This window comes from Aethalodelphis obliquidens, unplaced genomic scaffold (genome assembly GCF_003676395.1).
Source record: "Aethalodelphis obliquidens isolate GAN/ISIS:26980383/991018 unplaced genomic scaffold, ASM367639v1 scaffold51, whole genome shotgun sequence".
Taxonomy (NCBI): Eukaryota; Metazoa; Chordata; class Mammalia; order Artiodactyla; family Delphinidae; genus Aethalodelphis; species Aethalodelphis obliquidens.
Genome location: NW_020837995.1, coordinates 9871059 through 9891187, shown reverse-complemented (window position 1 = coordinate 9891187; position 20129 = coordinate 9871059). Strand labels below are relative to the sequence as shown.

The 20129-nt window shown below is 41.5% G+C and overlaps 1 protein-coding gene across 3 annotated transcripts in view; it reads left to right on the top strand.

Moving 5' to 3' along the window:
- The window catches only part of VPS39 (VPS39 subunit of HOPS complex), a 46692-nt gene that overhangs the window by 15189 nt on the left and 11374 nt on the right, over nt 1-20129 (top strand). Inside the window, exons 3-12 of one of the 3 annotated variants that reach the window (XM_027084017.1) lie at nt 279-343; nt 652-694; nt 1969-2063; nt 2992-3090; nt 3539-3631; nt 5792-5975; nt 11828-11948; nt 12061-12181; nt 15272-15401; nt 19292-19434. In XM_027084017.1, the coding sequence (XP_026939818.1) occupies nt 279-343; nt 652-694; nt 1969-2063; nt 2992-3090; nt 3539-3631; nt 5792-5975; nt 11828-11948; nt 12061-12181; nt 15272-15401; nt 19292-19434 (1094 nt within the window). Of the gene's footprint in view, nt 1-278; nt 344-651; nt 695-1968; nt 2064-2991; nt 3091-3538; nt 3632-5791; nt 5976-11827; nt 11949-12060; nt 12182-15271; nt 15402-19291; nt 19435-20129 lie in introns of those variants that run through there. The other 2 variants (XM_027084019.1, XM_027084020.1) reach the window with 2 other exon arrangements.

Below are 20129 nucleotides of genomic sequence, written 5' to 3'. Positions count from 1 at the left end.
TCCTCATAAGTACCTTGCAGCTTCAGTAAAATGTGGTGTGGTCCTTTCTGCTAATGGCAAGTGAAGGTGCATGAAACCCTCTGTTCTAAAATTGGAGTTGAAAGCAACTTACTGTACTCAATAAAGACAACTGGCTATTTTAGATCTCCAACTTCTAGTCTTTAAGGAATTTTTTATAATTCATGTAGGAGAGCAGTATGGAGCAGCATTTTTTGTCATAGTTATTTTTATATGTATCCCTGTGTTTGGAAACGTGAATGTTTGTTTCTTTCCCATAGGTTGCAACAGGTTTGAAGTGACATTAGAGAAATCCAATAAGAACTTCTCCAAAAAGATTCAGCAGGTAGGCCGTGATGGTGGTCGCTACAAGAATATTTGACTTCTATGATACCCTGTCAAAGCTAGGACTTTGGTAAAATTATTTATTCATCTTTGAATCCTCTGCTCTTTGTCCTCCCATTTATGCCGGGATCTCTGTCCATCCATCAAGTACTTGAGATCCTCTTTCACAAGCAGAAATTGTGATTGCACATAAGTCAGATCCTTGTCATTGATATGGGCTTTTTAGTCCCTTTTTAGTATTGCAGTTAAAATGAACATTTGTTAAACCTTGTCAGAAGTGTTTGAGTCTAATGATTTACTATTTTCCAGATCCATGTGGTTTCCCAGTTTAAGATTCTGGTCAGCTTGTTAGGTAAGAAAAGGGGTTGCATTTGTATTTCATGTGTCAAGAAACAAAAGCTATGACCTGATTAACCCTTTCATGGTTAATTTGATAGTTATTACTTAACAATGAAACGGACACATTCCTAACCAGATGCAGCAGGGTACACAGGTAATAAAGGCACCAGCATCCCCCATATCTTGAGCTCTGTTCTTCAAGAAGTATCACTTCATTCATTCATTCATTCAGCATTTATTGAGTCCTACTCTAGGCATTGGGGATACCGAGTTGAATGAGACATGGTTTCTATCTTTGAAACTTAGGTTCTGGTTTTGAAGACCAAAATGACAGAAAGTACTCATGTTACAGTGTGATAAGTTACAATGAAAATTTATAAAAAGTGTCGTGGGATCTTAGTGATGGGAGAGACAGCATTGTCTAGTGGATGACTAGGGTTTCAACAGGAAGAGAGGGGTAGGCAGAGTGTTATAGGCAGAGGGAACAGCTTAAGCAAAGGCCCTGAAATCTGGCCAGACTTAGGGTATATGGTGGAGACTGGTAAGAGACAGGTGAGAGATCAGGGCCAGACTATTCCAGGCCTTGTTTGAAAAGCCATAGTTTCATGGAAGGTGGCCAGTGAGGCCTTTTCATGACAAGCAGAAGAACTAGAAACTTGCCTCATGCTCTGTACTGTTCAGCCCAGGGCCCAAATGGTAGAATCATTTTAAACTTAGTTTCTAGTCAAGAGAGAAACATTTAAATTAACTAAAACTAGCTAAGAGGCCCAAGTGAAATTATTGCGCTGGCTTTGCTAGAAAAGAAATCCTTGCCATAGGTTTGTACAAAATCCACAGGGGGTTTCCTTTCTCTTACTGGAGCCTCCTAATGTGAGTAGCTTTGAAAGGAATTTCTTGTACAAATATTGCATCACAAGTTTCCAGACTTGAGAAAGACAGAGTGTAAGAGTGTTCTTTGGAAGTGAAAGAGCTCTTTAATTCAAGCCAGCCCAAATTTAAAGGAACAAAATATACAAGTTTAGAAGACTAAGTGACTTCCTAAATGTTTCCGTACTGGTCATGGACCAGAATAAGTCGTTGTTAGTGAAGCTGAAGGTACATCTTCGACCAGTATTTGCCATTTGGTTCTTCTGGTTGTTACACAGTTATTTTGTGTGTGTGTGTGTGTGTGTGTGTGTGTGTGTGTGTGTGTGTGTGTCTGTCTGTCTGTCTGTCTGTCTGTCTTGAAGGTGGCTATACTAGAGAATTGTGAGAATTTATATGGGTGTTTTACCTCCTTCCAAACAGAAAATAATATTTATGTCCATGACCTATTGACATTTCAACAAATCACTACAGTTTCCAAGGCAAAGGGAGCATCACTGTTCACATGTGACCTCCAGGTAAGTGTGGGCGAGATGAAATTTGGCTTTGTGCTTTAATAAATGCAGCCTTTCCTACATCATTCCTACCATTAGATGGGAAGAATAACGTTGATATCCAAATTCAGCAGAGACTCCAAAGAGAATATTTGATTTTGGATTGTATTAGAGAAATTTCCCCCTTAAAATGTTGAAACATTTGCATTCCCTGTGTGTGCGCTACCAGACAGCTGTATTTCAGGAGGCAGCTAACCGAGGACGAAAATGCTTGCCATGGACAAACCATTAGTGGGAAATCAAGACTGTAACAGTACATGAACATAGCTCTAGGGCATTAAAGTGACTCTCGTTCTGAACGTATCATTGTGGTCTTTGTCCTTAGGGAGTTTTCGTTATTCGGAAAAGACGTTTCTCCTGATTTTTGCCAATTCATCATCCTTACCTTCTTCAAAATCTGCGTCACCCCTCTACTCAGCTTTGATCACTTTTTAGCACTTATGGTCTATATTGATGCTGCATCGTTTGTTGTATGCTTAGGCATTTCCGTCCTCCACTTCTTAAAAGGATTGAAAGTGGGCCTGCTGTCACTGACACAGGCTGATCCCTGCCCCTGCAGGTATTGACAGCAATGAGCAAGAAGCATTTAAGAAAAAAAGGAGGAAGCAGTTATATAGGTTTTCCTCTCTAAATATAAAGGCCCATGACATTTGCTGGGACCGGGGCCTCTGACTGGCAGCCCTTGGGGAGGAAGCGCTTCTCAGCCTGTTGTTTTTGAGCACATCTTAGAGAGAATGGTGTGCTTTGGTTCAGCTTATCTGGCAGCATGACTTTGTATGACAAGGGATGTTCAGATTAGTAGCCTTTTCAAGGTAGAAAAGTCTCTAATATAGTTGTCAGTTCTGGAGTCATCGTGTGCACATCCTCATTCGCTCTGGGTGTCTCTTCCCAGCACACAGAGACTGGGGAGGAGGTGTTGCGGATGTGTGTGGCTGTGAAAAAGAAGCTGCAGCTCTATTTCTGGAAAGACAGGGAATTTCATGAATTGCAGGTACAGTGCACTGTTTCCTGGCCCATGGGTTGGGTGAGAGCTGCTGCTAAGTTGACCCACAGCTTGAAAGACTTGCTTTTCAGTTCCTGTGAAGCTCAGGAGCCCAGTCTTGATGTTCTCCCCAGATGAATGCTCTGCTAGGAGTACCTATGAGTTACTTGTGCCCACTTGTCAAAGTCTCCTGGCCTTCAGAGGCAGGAGTAGGACAATTCTACATCTCTACAGATTCATTTATATCAAAGGGGGTTTTCACCTTTTCCGAATGCACCTTGTCCAGTTCATGGGTGACTTGTATTTTTATTATGGGTGGTTTCCTGGCCTTGTGCTAAGAGAATTGTATTCAGATGAGGGTGAGAGTAATTTTGCAGAATGGGGGTGGAATCACAGGAAGGTCATGGTTTTTTTCCTTTAACATCTTTCCAAGTGAACTCTTGCTGTCTTTCTCCAGGGAGACTTTAGTGTACCAGATGTGCCCAAGTCCATGGCATGGTGTGAAAATGCTATCTGTGTGGGTTTCAAGAGAGACTACTACCTAATAAGGGTAAGATTTACTATTTTGCAAGTATCATCAGTTTACCTTGGGGAAGGTGATTATGAGTCTACCTGGGAGAGATGATTATGTGCTTCTGAACTGTAGGTCAAGAGACTGCCTTAAGTAGAGTTTTTGGCATAACAGGGTTTGTGTTTGTATGTTTGGTTATCTTTCATGCGCTAAACATCTTTCACAAATAAGATGTCTGTGTATCTTAAGCCAGGCAGAGTCAACTCTCAGTTCTCTACATAATGAATTATCCATATCCTGTATCTAGTTATTGGGCTAGATAATTAGGGCTGCATGCCTCTGTCCAGTAGCATTATCATGGACTGCTATCTTGAGGCTTCAGTGCTGAGGAATTATATACTAATTTTAGTATTAACTTAAGTATTTTTAAGACTTTGAGTTTCCTGCCCCCCAAAATCTTTTAGTATATTTGTTGTAAAAATGATTTTCACTGTTTTTTTTTAAATTTCAAAAGCCGTATGTGTTTATTATAGAAAATAAGAAAATATAGATAAGGAAAAGAAAAGAAGTGCAAGTCATCCATAATTCTCCCACTCAGAAATAATCACTGTTAACATTTTGGTAATGGGCATCTGCCCTATTTACAAAAATCTCATGTTATACACATTGTTTTATAACCTGCTTTTTCTCTTAAGTGGTAAATATCCACGACATTGGTTTTTTTCCCCTCCAGTATGCAGGCTGTATGTAAAAAAGGTTGGTTTACCATTCATTTTATAGAATAACAGAAATTCCTTAGCTTCATACCCCTCTCATAATCCAGACTTGACAATCCTGGAGGTCTTTCTCCCCACCTCCCACTTCCCTACTCCCTGCTGTGTTAGCTCTTCATTGTTTATCTAGTTAATATATATGTTCCCTGTTTATATTCTTGGACTAGCCTAATTTTATCAGGATCCGAACTGCAAGCTCCTAGGCGAGTTACTGCTGTGTAACTGACTGCATAGCCACTAGGCAGACAGGTGCCTGAGAGGAGTCTGTGAGGGGCGGGGGACAGAGCCAAAAGTTGGAAGAGGGCTCTCATTCCTCTGACTACCTTAGGTGTTGCCGTCAGCTTCTTGAGGGTGGAGTGTTTTGAGGGTGAGGAATCTTGCTTTAGGACCAGGTTATTCAAAATGTATTCATTTATTTGCAGACAGTAAAATTTGTGCTTTTGGATGTGCAGTTCTGAGTTTTGACAGATGCCTAGAGTTGTATAACCACCACCACAATCAAGAGTCAGAACAGGGGACTTCCCTGGCGGTCCAGTGGTTAGGATTCTATGCCTCCACTGCAGCGGGCACAGGTTCGATCCCTGGTCAGGGAACTAAGATGCTGCATGCCGTGTGGCCAAAAAGAAAGAAAAGAAAAAGATTCAGAACAGTTCCATCATCCCAAGAAATTCCCTCATGCTGCCCCTTTGAAGTCAGCCCTCCTTCCACACCCCAACCTCTAGTAACCACTGATCTGTTCTTCATCTCTTATAGTTTTGCCTTTTCCAGAATGTCATATAAATGGGATCATACAGTATGTAGCCTTTTGAGCCTGGCTTCTTTCACTTAGCGTAAATGCATTTGACATCCAACTGTGTTGTGTGTATGTCAATATATTCTGTTTTATGACTAAATAATATTCCATTATATGGATGTACTACAGTTTGGTTATCCATTCATCAGTTGAAGGACAAAGTTGTTTACAATTTTTATGCATTATAAACAAAGCTGCTGTAAACTTTTGCACACAGATTTTTGTGTAAACACAGGTTTTCATTTCTCCTGAGGAAATGCCTAGGAATGGGATTGTTAGGTCCCATGGTAAGTGTATATTTAACTTTATAAAAAGCCAACAAACAAAATGGCTGTACCATTTTGTGTTCTCACCAGCATCATATGAGAGTTCCAATTGCTTTGCATCCTCGCCAGCAATTGACATTGTTAGTTGCCAGGCTAGATGCTTGTCTCCATGTTAGAGAAAAAGAGAACTGGTTCAACGTGTGATGACAAAATTTGTCATAACAGACTCTATAATATTTCTTTATGCCAAATAAGGAATATTATTGGCTTCTGTAGGTTTGGGGTTTTAACTTGAGTTTTCCGGGCCGTGTGTGTTCATGCCTCTGGCTGGAGAATGATGGGTGACTCACTTTGTGTCTTCCTATAGGTAGATGGAAAGGGGTCCAACAAAGAGCTATTTCCAACAGGAAAACAGCTGGAGCCCTTAGTTGCACCTCTGGCAGATGGAAAGGTGGCTGTGGGTCAGGATGATCTCACCGTGGTGCTCAATGAGGAGGGGATCTGCACACAGAAGTGTGCCCTGAACTGGACAGACATCCCTGTGGCCATGGGTGAGACCACCATAGCTTCTCTTTCCCACGTTGGGCCACCCTTGAAGGATGGAGCCCCATTCATAGCTTTAGCAGACAGTGGTTTCCAGTGTCATTCACTCTCAGTTCCCCTTCTTGTAAGTAGAATAGTGTTTTAGGGTTATTAAAAATGGGATATTCTGGGGACTTCCCTGGCGGTCCAGTGGTTAAGACTCTGCACTCCCACTGCAGGGGGCACAGGTTTGATCCCTGGTCAGGGAACTAAAATCCCGCATGCTGCGTGGTGTGGCCCCCCGCCAAAAACAAAAACCAAAAGGGATATTCTGGCTTTTGTAGGGAGTTGGGTTTTGCCCCAGAGGGGGAAGAATGTAAACAGAATTGTACATTTTAGGAAGTGATTATCTACTACTACTATTTTTACCTCTTAGTTCCTTTTCTTTTACCTTCTTTTTAATGGTTTGTGTCTCTGCCAAAAAGACTACATTTGGAAATTAGTGGAAATTTTTTACTTCGTCCTATAATCCGTATAACTCAGCATCAAAAGGTTTTTGATGTGGTGGTTATTGCTGCTCTTGTTTTTGTAGCTTAGAGGCACAGAGTGTGTTCAGGTGTGTCTGTCCTACACATCAGGTGTTTCTGCACCTACACCTGCCTCAGGCTTCCAGCTCTCTGCGATGGTATTGCCTGGAAGCATATCACCACGCTGGCAGCAATCATTTTTAGTCCGAAGAGTAAGCATTTTAGTTACTGCTGTGGAGAGGCATACAGACATGCTGTCTTTAAGGGCTCTAGCTCGGGAAACAAGGATTACATCTTGCATAAAGAGATGAAACAAGACCCTGCTTAAGGCATTAATTCGGATGAGTTGAGATTTGCTAGTTGAGAAAGGGGAAGTTCATTGTTCAATTAATCAGTAAGAAGTTCCATTAAGATTGCACTAGACCAGGCAAGGAGTTCAGGATCTAGCTTAAAGAAAAATTTCTTTCATTTTAGTCAGAAAGAATAGTTTGAAAAATGAGCAGAAATGCAGAAGACATGCTGATTTGTGAGAGAGCATTCCAGAGACTGACCTGACTGAAACAGGTGGTGTGGATTATGGAGGAATGAGGATGGGGCCAGTTGTTAGAGGCCCACTCGAAGGTCTGAGAGGCCATTAGATTCCTAAATGGTAGAATTGATAAAAGCATCATGTTCTCGGGTGGTTATTCAGGTGGTGATTAGAGATGAATAGACCAGAAGGAAGATAAATCAAAAGGACAGTATTTTATAGGGCTCAAGATTATGTATATTCACAAGTTTGCCATGGGTGGGGGTGGTTAAGAGCTTCACAAGAAGCTTCGTGATGTTCTAGGGGCCCTTGTTTTCCTTTAGAAGAAGAGGCTTGGTAGACTAAGTGAAGTTGTGTGTAATATGCTGGAAGTAGGTTTCTGGTTCCCCAGCGTGGGGACCCTGTTTTAAGACCTTTGTTAGTTCCCAGCCCCTTTGGCAGTGTTTCGCAAAAACATTTTTGTGCCTTAACACATGGAGGGAGGGGACATTCTTCCTGGGTAGGGTGGAAGAACACCATCTGACAGGAAGAAGACTGAACTTCTTATAGACTTCGATTATATTTCTGCTCTCCTCTTCACTACTGCACCCAGGCTCCAGTCATTCTGAAAGGACTCCCCATCCCTGTGCCTTCATCTGTACTGTTGCCTCTTCCTTTCTTGTCTGCCCAGCAGCGTGCTGCTCATATGACAAGGCCCCCGTCCAGTGGCTCTTCCTCTCAGAAGTCTGCTCTGACCCACAGGCAGAATTAGTCACTTCCCCCTTGGTGCTTCCACTGCCCTTTCAGGTTTCTCCGTCACGCTAGCTGCACTGTCCCACTGGATGCAGTGAGTTGTCTGTCTCCTCTGCTCGTGCAGGAGCTCTGTGGGCTCTGGGCTTATGTCTTGGTCCACTTTGAGAGTGCCTGAAACATCATAGCCTCTTACTAAATGCTTGCTGATTGATGAATTACTGTCATTGTCCGCCATTCATTACATGCTTGCTGGACACCAGCCAGTCTGCCAAGTTTGAAGACATAGAGAGATCCAGACCATCTCTGTTGTCAAAGACTTGGGGAGACTGAACAAATGATAAGACATGACAACCAAAAGGGTTTCTAGTATAGATTACTTCTTTTATTGAATTAGACCTTATTAAAGTGGACCAGATTTTAAAACGACAGAGAAACTTTACATAGTTATCTTTCTTAAAATGAGGTCAGCATAAATAAAGAATCCAATACAAAAAAAACATGCTATTAAATTTTATTTTTTGGTAAGATGAAAAATATCAACATAATAACAACAATAGCATTCAAACTGATGAAGGTATTACTAAGGCCTTAGTTTTTCCTCATTTCTGAGTTCCCTTCTAGCTTTGAAATTTTATTGTACTATTCATTTAGAGTATAAATTGTGAATATAATATGAAAAACTTTTTATCTGAAAATAAATAATGAGGAAAATAAATTTATAGCAAGTTAGTCACACTAAGAAACTATTCTTATAAATATATTCTTTGAGGTTACATTTTTAAATGATAAATATGCCATCTAGTGGTTCATTTTTTACTAATTAAAAAAAATTCTATTTTTAATTGTAGTTAAAAAAAACACATAGCATAAAATCTATCACCTTAACCATTTTTTGTTTTTTTTTTTACATCTTTATTGGAGTATAATTGCTTTACAATGTTGTGTTAGTTTCTGCTGTATAACAAAGTGAATCAGCTGTATGTATACATATATGCCCATATCCCCTTCCTCTTGCGTCTCCCTCCCACCCTCCCTATCCCACACCTCTAGGTGGTCACAAAGCACAGAGCTGATCTCCCTGTGCTATGCGGCTGCTTCCCACTAGCTATCTGTTTTACATTTGGTAGTGTATATATGTCAGTGCAACTCTCTCACTTCGTCCCAGCTTACCCTTCCCCCTCCCCGTGTCCTCAAGTCCATTCTCTATGTCTGCATCTTTATTTCTGGCCTTCCCCTAGGTTCATCAGAGCCATTTTCTTTTTAAGATCCCGTATGTATGTGTTAGCATACGGTATTTGTTTTTCTCTTTCTGACTTACTTCACTCTGTGTGACAGACTCTAGGTCCATCCACCTCACTACAAATAACTCAATTTCATTTCCTTTCATGGCTGAGTAATAATAATATTGTGTATATGTGCCACATCTTCTTTATCCATTCGTCTGTCGATGGACACTTACGTTGCTTCCATATCCTGGCTATTGTAAATAGTGCTGCAGTGAACATTGTAGTACATGTCTCTTTTTGAATTATGGTTTTCTTAGGGTATATGCCCAGTAGTGGGATTGCTGGGTGATATGGTAATTCTATTTTTAGTTTTTTTAAGGAACCTCCATACTGTTCTCCATAGTGGCTGTATTAATTTACATTCCCACCAACAGTGCAAGAGCGTTCCCTTTTCTCCACACCCTGTCCAGCATTTATTGTTTGTAGACTTTTTGATGATGGCCATTCTGACCAGTGTGAGGTGATACCTCTTTGTGGTTTTGATTTGCATTTCTCTAATGATTAGTGATGTTGAGCATCCTTTCATGTGTTTGCTGGTAATCTGTATATCTTCTTTGGAGAAATGTCTATTTATGTCTTCTGCCCATTTTTGGATTGGGTTGTTTGTTTTTTTGATATTGAGCTACATGAGCTGCTTGTATATTTTGGAGATTAATCTTTTGTCAGTTGCTTCGTTTGCAAATATTTTCTCCCTTTCTGAGGGTTGTTTTTCGTCTTGTTTATGGTTTCCTTTGCTGTGTAAAAGCTTTTGAGTTTCATTAGGTCCCATTTGTTTATTTTTGTTTTTATTTCCATTTCTCTAGGAGGTGGGTCAAAAAGGATCTTGGTGTGATTTATGTCAAAGACTGTTCTTCCTATGTTTTCCTCTAAGAGTTTTATAGTGTCTGGCCTACATTTATGTCTTTAATCCATTTTGAGCTTATTTTTGTGTATGGTGTTAGGAAGTGTTCTAATTTCATTCTTTTACATGTAGCTGTCCAGTTTTCCCAGCACCACTTATTGAAGAGGCTGTCTTTTCTCCATTGTATATTCTTGCTTCCTTTGTCAAAGATAAGGTGACCATATATGCGTGGGTTTATCTCTGGGCTTTCTATCCTGTTCCATTGATCTATATTTCTGTTTTTGTGCCAGTACCATATTGTCTTGATTACTGTTGCTTTGTAGTGTAGTCTGAAATCAGGGAGCCTGATTCCTCCAGCTCCGTTTTTCTTTCTCAAGATTGCTTTGGCTATTTGGGTCTTTTGTGTTTCCATATAAATTGTGAAATTTTTTGTTCTAGTTCTGTGAAAAATGCCATTGCTAATTTGATAGGGATTGCATTGAATCTGTAGATTTCTTTGGGTAGTATAATCATTTTCACAATGTTGATTCTTCCAATCCAAGAACATGGTATATCTCTCCATCTGTTGGTATCATCTTTAATTTCTTTCATCAGTGTCATATAGTTTTCTGCATACAGGTCTTTTATCTCCTTAGGTGGGTTTATTCCTAGGTATTTTATTCTTTTTGTTGCAGTGGTAAATGGGAGTGTTTCCTTAATTTCTCTTTCAGATTTTTCATCATTAGTGTATAGGAATGCAGGAGATTTCTGTGCATTAATTTTATATCCTGCTACTCTACCAAATTCATTGATTAGCTCTGTAGTTTTCTGGTAGCATCTTTAGGATTCTCTATATATAGTATCATGTCATCTGCAAACAGTGACAGCTTTACTTCTTCTTTTCCAATTTGTATTCCTTTTATTTCTTTTTCTTCTCTGATTGCTGTGGTTAAAACTTCCAAAACTGTTGAATAATAGTGGTGAGAGTGGGCAGCCTTGTTTTGTTCCTGATCTTAGAGGAAATTCTTCAGTTTTTCACCATTGAGAACGATGTTGGCTGTGGGTTTGTCATATATGGCCTTTATTATGTTGAGGTAAGTTCCCTCTATGCCTACTTTCTGGAGAGTTTTTATCATAAATGGGTGTTGAATTTTATTGAAAGCTTTTTCTGCATCTGTTGAGATGATCATATGGTTTTTTATCCTTCAATTTGACCTTAACCATTTTTAAGTGCACAGTTCAGTAGTGTTATGTATATTCACATTGTCATGCAGCACATTTCAGAACTTTTTCATCTTATAAAACTAAAACTCTGTACCTATTAAACAAGAACCCATTTTCCCCTCCCTCAGCCCTTGGCACCATTCTACTTTCTGTTTTTATGAATTTGACACACTAGTTACCTCATGTAAGAAAATGGCTACACCGAGAATGCCATCCAGCTGCCTTCTCTGTGAACCATTGAGCATTAGGTGGAGTTCTGCATCTTTTCGCTGTGAAAATCTCAAGCAGAAATAACATTGGCCAGAAATGTGGATCTCTTTCTCTAGCATAATTTTAGGGGAAAAAAAAAAGAGAAGTTGCCCTCCTCTTGCCTTTCCTAAGAGAATGAAAGAAGTTATGTAACCTTGTTCTCCCACTGACTCATTGTTAGGGGAGCCGCAGCTGGCCTTGGTCTGGCCTGGCTTTGTGACGAATGAGAAAGGAGCCAGTGACGCTTTCACCCAGCTCTCTTGGGGAAACAGTAGGAGTGGAGTCACGTCCCTCTGAGCAAAGCTGGATGCATCTTTTTTGTGCAGGAGATTTAGCATCACTGAGACAAACATTTTTTTTTTCTTTGTATATCACAGTGTAGGATCCTGGCTTGGTATTTGACTAGTGGACCATTTGGAGATCCAAGTGCAGCTTAGAACTGAGAAGCTGAAACAGTGCATAACCCTAAAGGCTTAGAACAGAAGCGCAACTCAAGATGTTCTCTCTTGTGCAGAGCACCAGCCTCCCTACATCATTGCAGTGTTGCCTCGATATGTGGAGATCCGGACATTTGAGCCAAGGCTTCTGGTCCAGAGCATTGAATTGCAAAGGCCCCGTTTCATTACCTCAGGAGGGTAAGGAATTTCTTTCTTGACTGTAGCTGCCATATTATTGCAAAGCTTTAAAGTCATCTGTGTTATCATGAAGCCAGTGCTCTTTTGCTAATCCTCTTACTCCTGTCTCCAGATCAAACATTATCTATGTGGCCAGCAACCATTTTGTTTGGAGACTCATTCCAGTCCCAATGGCAACCCAAATCCAACAGCTTCTCCAGGACAAGCAGTTTGAATTGGCTCTGCAGCTTGCAGTAAGTCTTGTTTCTGAGATTTGGGTGTGAGAAATGGGCCTTCCTCATTGTTCTCCAGAGTAGCGGATTTTAGTTTAGATGTTCTTATTTAGTTTGGACTGGAGGAATAAACACAGAGCTGAAAGTCAGGGGGCTTGGATTCAGGATCTGACCCTGCCATAAAATATCTATGTGACTCTGAATGATTTCACTATCTCAGTTTGCTTATCTGTCAAATGTAGAATGAATGCAAATTATACTAAATTATACTAGTATTTCATAGAATTAATAGGACAGTAAAATAATTTAATAGATATGGTATGGCCTTGAAAAATTAAGGACAATGCTAACATTAAAATAACAGTCATAACTGTCAAGATTACAGTGTGGTTGAATGCAACAACTACAGGGCCTCTCAAAATCCCTTTCACCAGTAGTCTTGGGTCACCAGTAGACCCAAGTCACCAGTAGCTTGGGTAAGTAGGGCTTCTTTAGGTATTCTGAACCCACCTCAGGTTGCTACATTCAATTCAGCAGGGCTGCAGTCACAAGACTCACTCTCCTTGAATGGATGGGATGTTACTTGTGGGATGTTACTCATAGCAAAGTACTGACCATACTGTTCTTTCAGTGATGCTCTCATTGCCAAAACACTTCTTGGAGATTGACTTTCAAGTCTTGTCTTATTCTTTTAAACATCCCCAGTGGTGATGATTGTCATCTCTAAAGGGTGGATTTGATTTTATGAAACAACTAAAAGTCATTCCAAGCCTCACTTAGTCATTAAACTGGACAGTGCTAATTTGGTAAAAGAGAAGAGATTTTTTGAAGATAATAGTAGGAAAACTTAGTTTTCAGAGTATCTTATAAATTACTTCTGAAAGGAAAACAGTGGGCACAAATTTTGGAATACATATGTTTATAATTCTATATGGTGTATACTTTTGAAGAGCAACATTTATCTTGGGTGTATAAGTTCTAGATATAAAACAAAAATCCAGTCTTAGTAGTTAGATACATTTAATATACCATAGATTGTTTCTGTCTTGGGCCATTTAATTTTAGCATCTTACTATTTTTCTCCCCACTCATCTATTTCTCTAAATTATTTTATTTTCATTTTTAAAATAATGATACCCATGAACCCACCATCCTACCCCCCAAAAATAACTTACGTAACCTATATGTCCCTCCCCATCCCATCCCTCTGCCTACCCTCCAGACACAGCCATTATCCTAACTTTGTGTTTATCGTGCCCTTAAAATTTTTTTGTTTACTCTTTCATATATATTTGTGTACTTGAATATGTATTTAGTTTTTGAACTTTATAAAAAGGGTATTATGTAGCACGTAGCTTTTTTTAGTATCTATTTTTCTTAAAAGGAAGGTCTCAGGTCTTTCCAGTGATCTTCCTGCTGCAGGTTGTCTGTTAAATCTTCAGTAGAGAAGATGGAAGTGGGTTTCCATTTTCCCTTCTCTTTTCTAGGCTTGTACTTACTAGGTGTTCTGCTCTATGACCAAAGAAGGTTTCTTGATATCATCTTAGCTCTTGAGGAACCTATCTTTTATTTAAATTAATCAGAGAACGTACATGAAACTTTCAGAGGGCAGTTACGTACTAAACTTTGGGCTGGAAAAGGCATCCTAAGGTTGGACCTTTTAAGGATAGGTAGGAGCAGGAGCAGGAAACAGGGAGAGTTACAGAGCCCGAGGAAGTTAAACAAGTGAAAACAGGGCTTCCCTGGTGGTGCAGTGGTTGAGAATCTGCCTGCCAATGCGGGGGACACGGGTTCGAGCCCTGGTCTGGGAGGATCCCACATGCCGCGGAGCGACTAGGCCCGTGAGCCACAGCTACTGAGCCTGCGCGCCTGGAGCCTGTGCTCCACAACAAGAGAGGCCGCGACAGTGAGAGGCCCGCGCGCCGTGATGAAGAGTGGCCCCCACTTGCCACAACTAGAGAGAGCCCTTGCACAGAAACGAAGACCCAACACAGCTATAAATAAATTAATTAATTAATGAACTCCTACCCCCAACATCTAAAAAAAAAAGAAGAAGAAGTGAAAACAAGTGTGGAAACAAGTATTTCCAGGATGCATGGAGGCCATCCTGACTGGCATGTAGGGTGTGGCTTGAATGTCTGGGAATAACCTAGCTAAGGAGGCTGTGCCAGGCTTTGAGAGCCTTTAAAACACCAAGCAGGAGAGCTTAGCCCAAGCGTGGCAACATGCTGATGATGGCCTGGACTAGGGTGAACTCAATAGAAGAGGAAAAGAAAAGAAGGGAAAACATGGAAAGACCTTGTTTTTAAAAAAATTGGGGTATAGTTGACATGGAGAGACATTTCAAAGGAAGAAATTAAATGTGGCAAAGATTGGTTAAAAAGGATATAAGGGGGGAAGAGGTTAAAGGAAGAAGCAGAGATGATAAGTAGCTCTATTTATTTGGATTTTACTGTGAACAGGACCTTTCCCAACTGTGCCAGCTGTGTTAAACGTCTTTCATTCCTTGAGCAGGCCATGTTCTCTCTGTCATTTTAGGGCCCTGCGCACACTTGCCGTCCTCTTGGCCTGGAATCTCCTCCCGTCTGTCACCTGCCAGCCTCGCCTGGCCAACTCCAGCTCATCCTTTGTGTCTCAGTTTACGTTCCTCCTGGGAGCCTTCCTGGTCCCACTGCTCACACTAGACTGAATACCCTACCCACATGCTTCTGTCATCACTCACCCTGTTTTGTTTTGATTTTTTGTTTTAAAACTAAACTCTAGACTTTATTCAGATTTCACCAAGTTTTTCCAGTAATGTCCCTTTTTCTGTTCCAGGTTCAAATCCAGAAATCACATTCTATTTAGCTGTCATGCATTCTTAGTGTCCTCTGAGCTGTGGCAGTTTCTTAGTCTTTCCTTGTTTTTCACGACCCTGACAGTTTTCAGGAGTACTGGTCAGGTATTTTGTAGGAACCCTATTGTATTTTAATTGCATAGTGACTTATGATTAGAATGTAAGGGCAGTCTGTGAGGGCATAGCATGTTTCAGGGTATTGTCTGATACCTGGTGTATACTGAATAAATATTTGTTGAGTGAGTGAGCTCCTACCTATTATATTCTCTTATCAGGAAATGAAAGATGATTCCGACAGTGAAAAACAGCAACAGATCCATCACATCAAGAACTTGTATGCCTTCAACCTCTTCTGCCAGAAGCGTTTTGATGAGTCCATGCAGGTCTTTGCTAAACTTGGCACAGGTAACAAGTGGGTATGGCCTAGGGATAAAGAACTAAATCGAGGGAGGGGGAACTGGAAAGGATGGGGAGGAATGACACCAGACTTCTGAGAATGGGGAAAGTTTACGCTCATCTAAATTGATCCTCGTACCTAACAGGATCCTGTGGGTGGCCATGTGGCTACATATTTACAGTCCTGATCTTAGGACTCTGGTCTCACCTACATATACAGACTTCCAGTTTTCCGGGATGCTTTGCCCTTGCCATTAGAGGAAGGTAACAGAAAGTCACTCAAGTCAACACATGTGTGTTTGATCATCTAGTGGTTATTGACTGCTGTTCTAGACAAAAGTCACTGGCCTGAACTTAGTAGGATTCAACAGTAGGTCATTTTTTTAAAAATTTATTAATTTAATTTATTTATTTTTGGCTGCATTGGGTCTTCGTTGATGCACGCGGGCTTTTCTCTAGCTGTGGCGAGTGAGGGCTACTCTTCGTTGCGGTGCGTGGGCTTCTCACTGCAGTGACTTCTCTTGTTCAGAGCTCGGGCTCTAGGCGCGTGGGCTCAGTAGTTGTGGCACACAGGCTTAGTTGCTCCGCAGTTTGTGGGATCTTCCCAGACCAGGGATCGAGCCTGTGTCCTCTGCATCGGCAGCCGGATTCTTAACCACTGCACCACCAGGGAAGTCCCCCCTGTAGGTCATTTTTAAGAGCCACGTAGGGCAGTGCTGCAAATCCCTTTCTTTTCTCAGTGTCCTAAAAGCTCTCTAGACACTAGAGCATTGTGATGAGGAGCAGGTACTTTGGAGGCAGACTGCCTGACCTCAGGCAGACTGGACTCTCTCTGCTTCAGCTTTCTCCTCTGCAAAACAGGGAGAATAATACTACTCACCTCATGGTGTGGCAGTGAAGATTATGTCAAGTGCTTAGAACAGGAAAGTGCTTAGAACAGTGTGTGGTACTTAATAAATGCCAGTTAAGTGTTTGCTGTTGTTATTATTAAATTTTTCGCTTGGGTATATTCCACTTTTGCTTAATTTAGATCAATCTATATATACTTGGTTTGACTCTCTATCTTCTCTTTTTTCCTCCTCTTTGTTTACCTTTCTTGCATCTTCCCTTGACCTTGGCCAGCAATAAACTGTGGTAACTCCCTGTATCAGTTAAGGTTCTTGGTTGTGAGCAGTAGAGACCAATTCTGGAGAATTCAAAAGTATCTGGTTAAATTAAGCATGGCTTATTGGAATATTAAGGGAATGGCAGGTGGAGGAGCCTACCAAATGAATGGGGGACCAGGCTTGGGAATAGTAGGAACCGAGGTTGCTCCAGAGGACCTCCCAGCAGGAAATAGGAAGCTGGACAGTAATCCCTCTGTAGCCAGGACAGCCGAGGCAGTCCTCCACCGGCACAGCCACTTCCTTAGCTGTTACTGCCACCACCTCCCCTGTTGTTGCATCCTCAATAAAAGTTGCCCCTATCAGCTTGTATTAGCTGTCTAATGCCATGTAGCAAATTATCCCAAAAGTTAGTGACTTAAAATAACAAATCGTCTGTTATCTCTCTTGGTATCTGTTGGTTAGGAATTTGGGAAGTGCTCAGCTGGGCAGTTCTTGCTTGGGGTCTTTCATGTGGTTGCAGTTGTGTACTGGCTGGGCTACCTTTGTCTGAAGTCTTGACTAGGCTAGAGGATCTGCTTCCAAGGCGGCTCACTCTCATGGTTCACATGTTGGCTGGTTATGGGCTGGGGGCCTCAGTTCTTGTCCAGGTGGGTATCTCCATAGGGTTGCTTGAGTGTCCTCATGCAGAGTGACTAGCTTTTCCTGGAGTGAGTGATCCAGGAGGCCTAGGTGGAAGCCTCAGTGCCTTTTACGATGGTCCCTTCTCCTGTATTCTATTGATTTACAAGGGCTTTCCAAGTTCAAGGCAAGGGAACACAGATCCCACCTCATGATGGAGGAGTATCAGCATTACATAAAGGAAGCGTGTAGGACTGGATATATGTTGATGTGTGCCATACTGCTTGTCATCCTTGAATCACTTTCTCAAGATCAAAGGGATCTGATTGGCCAGGATTAGGTCATGGTCTCACTCCTTCTGACTGTCCTAGGGGTGGGAAAGGAGGTTGTGGCTACACTCTGCTTCTAAAGGCAAAGGTAGTTGCCTGAACTATTCTCCCACCAAGACGACACATGGTCTGGAAGAAGGAGCCCACCAAAATGAAATAGTTTGCTCTTAAGAAGGAGGATGGAAGCTGGGTACCCTGAAACTGATAAGTATTTACCATCCTTCCTCTGAATGAACTCAGTTGGGGCATTTGTTTTCAGTATGCCACCAGCTCTTTGGGAAGACACTGGAATAATAAGCTAGAACTGCTGTAACAACTTGACCCTTTTTCCATGTACCAACAATACTTGAACTTTAAAATCAATCCTAATGAAGCTACTGCTTTTTAACTTGTTCACTCCACAAATACATACTGAGCTCTTAAGAGAGTGCAGTGCATTCTGCTGGGCCCCAAGCAACAGTAATCAGACAGGAATTCTGCTTTCAAAGAGCAGTCTAGTAGGGAAGATAAGGCACAAGTGGACCCTTACCAGCAGCAGGAGGTATGTGCTGGTGGTGATGTGGTCTGGGGACAGCTGGCTATTGACTGGGCCTTTGGGGCCTTTTGGGCAGCATCTCCATTGACTGACTTCAATCTAAGGACTCGTCCTTAGGTCCTATAGTAGATATTCTTAGTATATTCAGAGATCATCAGACCCCTAGTGACAGATTGACCCTGACACATGAGACTGATATATTAATAGAATGTCCCTTTATTTGCTTATAGTAGGGAGGCTAGATCCCTTACAATGGCCAGAATATTCGTGTGGCACCCAGGTGCCCTTTTTTTTTTTTTTTTTTTTTTTTGCATTTTTTTACTTATGGCTGTGTTGGGTCTTCGCTTCTGTGCGAGGGCTTTCTCTAGTTGCGGCGAGCGGGGGCCACTCTTCATCGTGGTGCGGGGGCCTCTCACTATCGCGGCCTCTCTTATTGCGGAGCACAGGCTCCAGACGCACAGGCTCAGTAGTTGTGGCTCACGGGCCTAGTTGCTCCGCGGCATGTGGGATCTTCCCGAACCAGGGCTCGAACCCGTGTCGCCTGCTTTGGCAGGCAGATTCTCAACCACTGCGCCACCAGGGAAGCCCCCAGGTGCCCTTTTTTATATGTATCGAGGTACAGGCATTTTTGCTATAATGCCTTGAATGTGGTCCTGCAGAACCTTATGTTCTATAACAAATATGAAAAATAACAGGACTTAAGGGGCAAATAACATTGGAGCAGACCACTCAAATCCTAGGCAGCTTTGTAACTGGAACACTAATAAAAATAGCTATCCTACTAAAATGAAATTCCCACTGTTTTTGGTACCCAGCATGATAGTCCTTTGCTATCTTAAACTCTGGGGCTGTGCTTTTTCTTTTGAGATAAGATCTTTGAGAACATTTGCTTCTGATAGAAACTAGTTTCATCAAAGTAAAAAATCTGATCCTGGGTGCAGACTTCTTTATGAGACCTCCAAAACAATTAATGGGGAGGAAACATCTTTTTTTTTTTTTTTTGAGGTACGCGGGCCTCTCACTGTTGTGGCCTCTCCCATTGCGGGGCACAGGCTCCGGACACGCAGGCTCAGCGGCCATGGCTCACGGGCCCAGCCGCTCCACGGCATGTGGGATCTTCCCGGACTGGGGCACGAACCTGTGTCCCCTGCATCGGCAGGCGGACTCTCAACCACTGCGCCACCAGGGAAGCCCGTCATTCCTTTTAAAAACTCAGTCTGGAACTTATATTGCTATAGAACTAGTCTTGTTTTAGTTTATCCTTAAATTGCTGTGTTCCTTTCTGGGGAATCATGTTTACCTTCCATGTAGATCCTACACATGTGATGGGCCTGTACCCAGACCTGCTACCCACAGACTACAGGAAGCAGCTACAGTATCCTAACCCGCTGCCTGTGCTCTCTGGGGCTGAGTTGGAGAAGGCTCACTTAGCTCTGATTGACTACCTGACACAGGTAGGTATATACAGAAGTATATGGAAGAGCTTACCTGGAAGTTCCAGTACCTGCTTCTCTATGGCAGGGAACTGGGGGCCTTCTGTAATGCCACAGGTGTTCCATAAATGAACACTATTGAAGCCTGGGGCGGGGGGGACATTTTTTTCTGCTTCATCTCCCTGCTTAACAATAGTATTGAGCGCTTTTTTGCTAAATCCTGATACCAGGAAACACATTCAGTTCATGGTAAATTCACACTAAGCTATTATAGGAACTAAAAACAGAAAAGTTTAGTTGATAGAAAAGAATACATTTTTTAAAACAAACTTTTTGGGAACATATATACTTTTGGAAAAAATACCTGCTCTATGCAGCAAACTTGGAAAACACAGAAAAGTATAAAACAAAAATAAAAATCACCTATAGCTCTACCACCCAGAGAAAATTAACTAACATTTTAGTGTTGTCCTTCCAGACTTTTATTTGTACCTATGAATAATTTTTGTTTATTTATATATTAGTTTACTTATTACAAATGGATATCAAGCTATATATTGTTTTATAGCTTACTTTTAAAACATTTAGCTACATATTAGGAAAGTCCTTCCCTGTCATTAAATATTCTTCTATAACATGTTTTTTTTAGGGGGAGTATTTAGACTTAAATTATTTTCAATTTACTGTTATGGCAGATAAGTGAAATTTTCATGTCA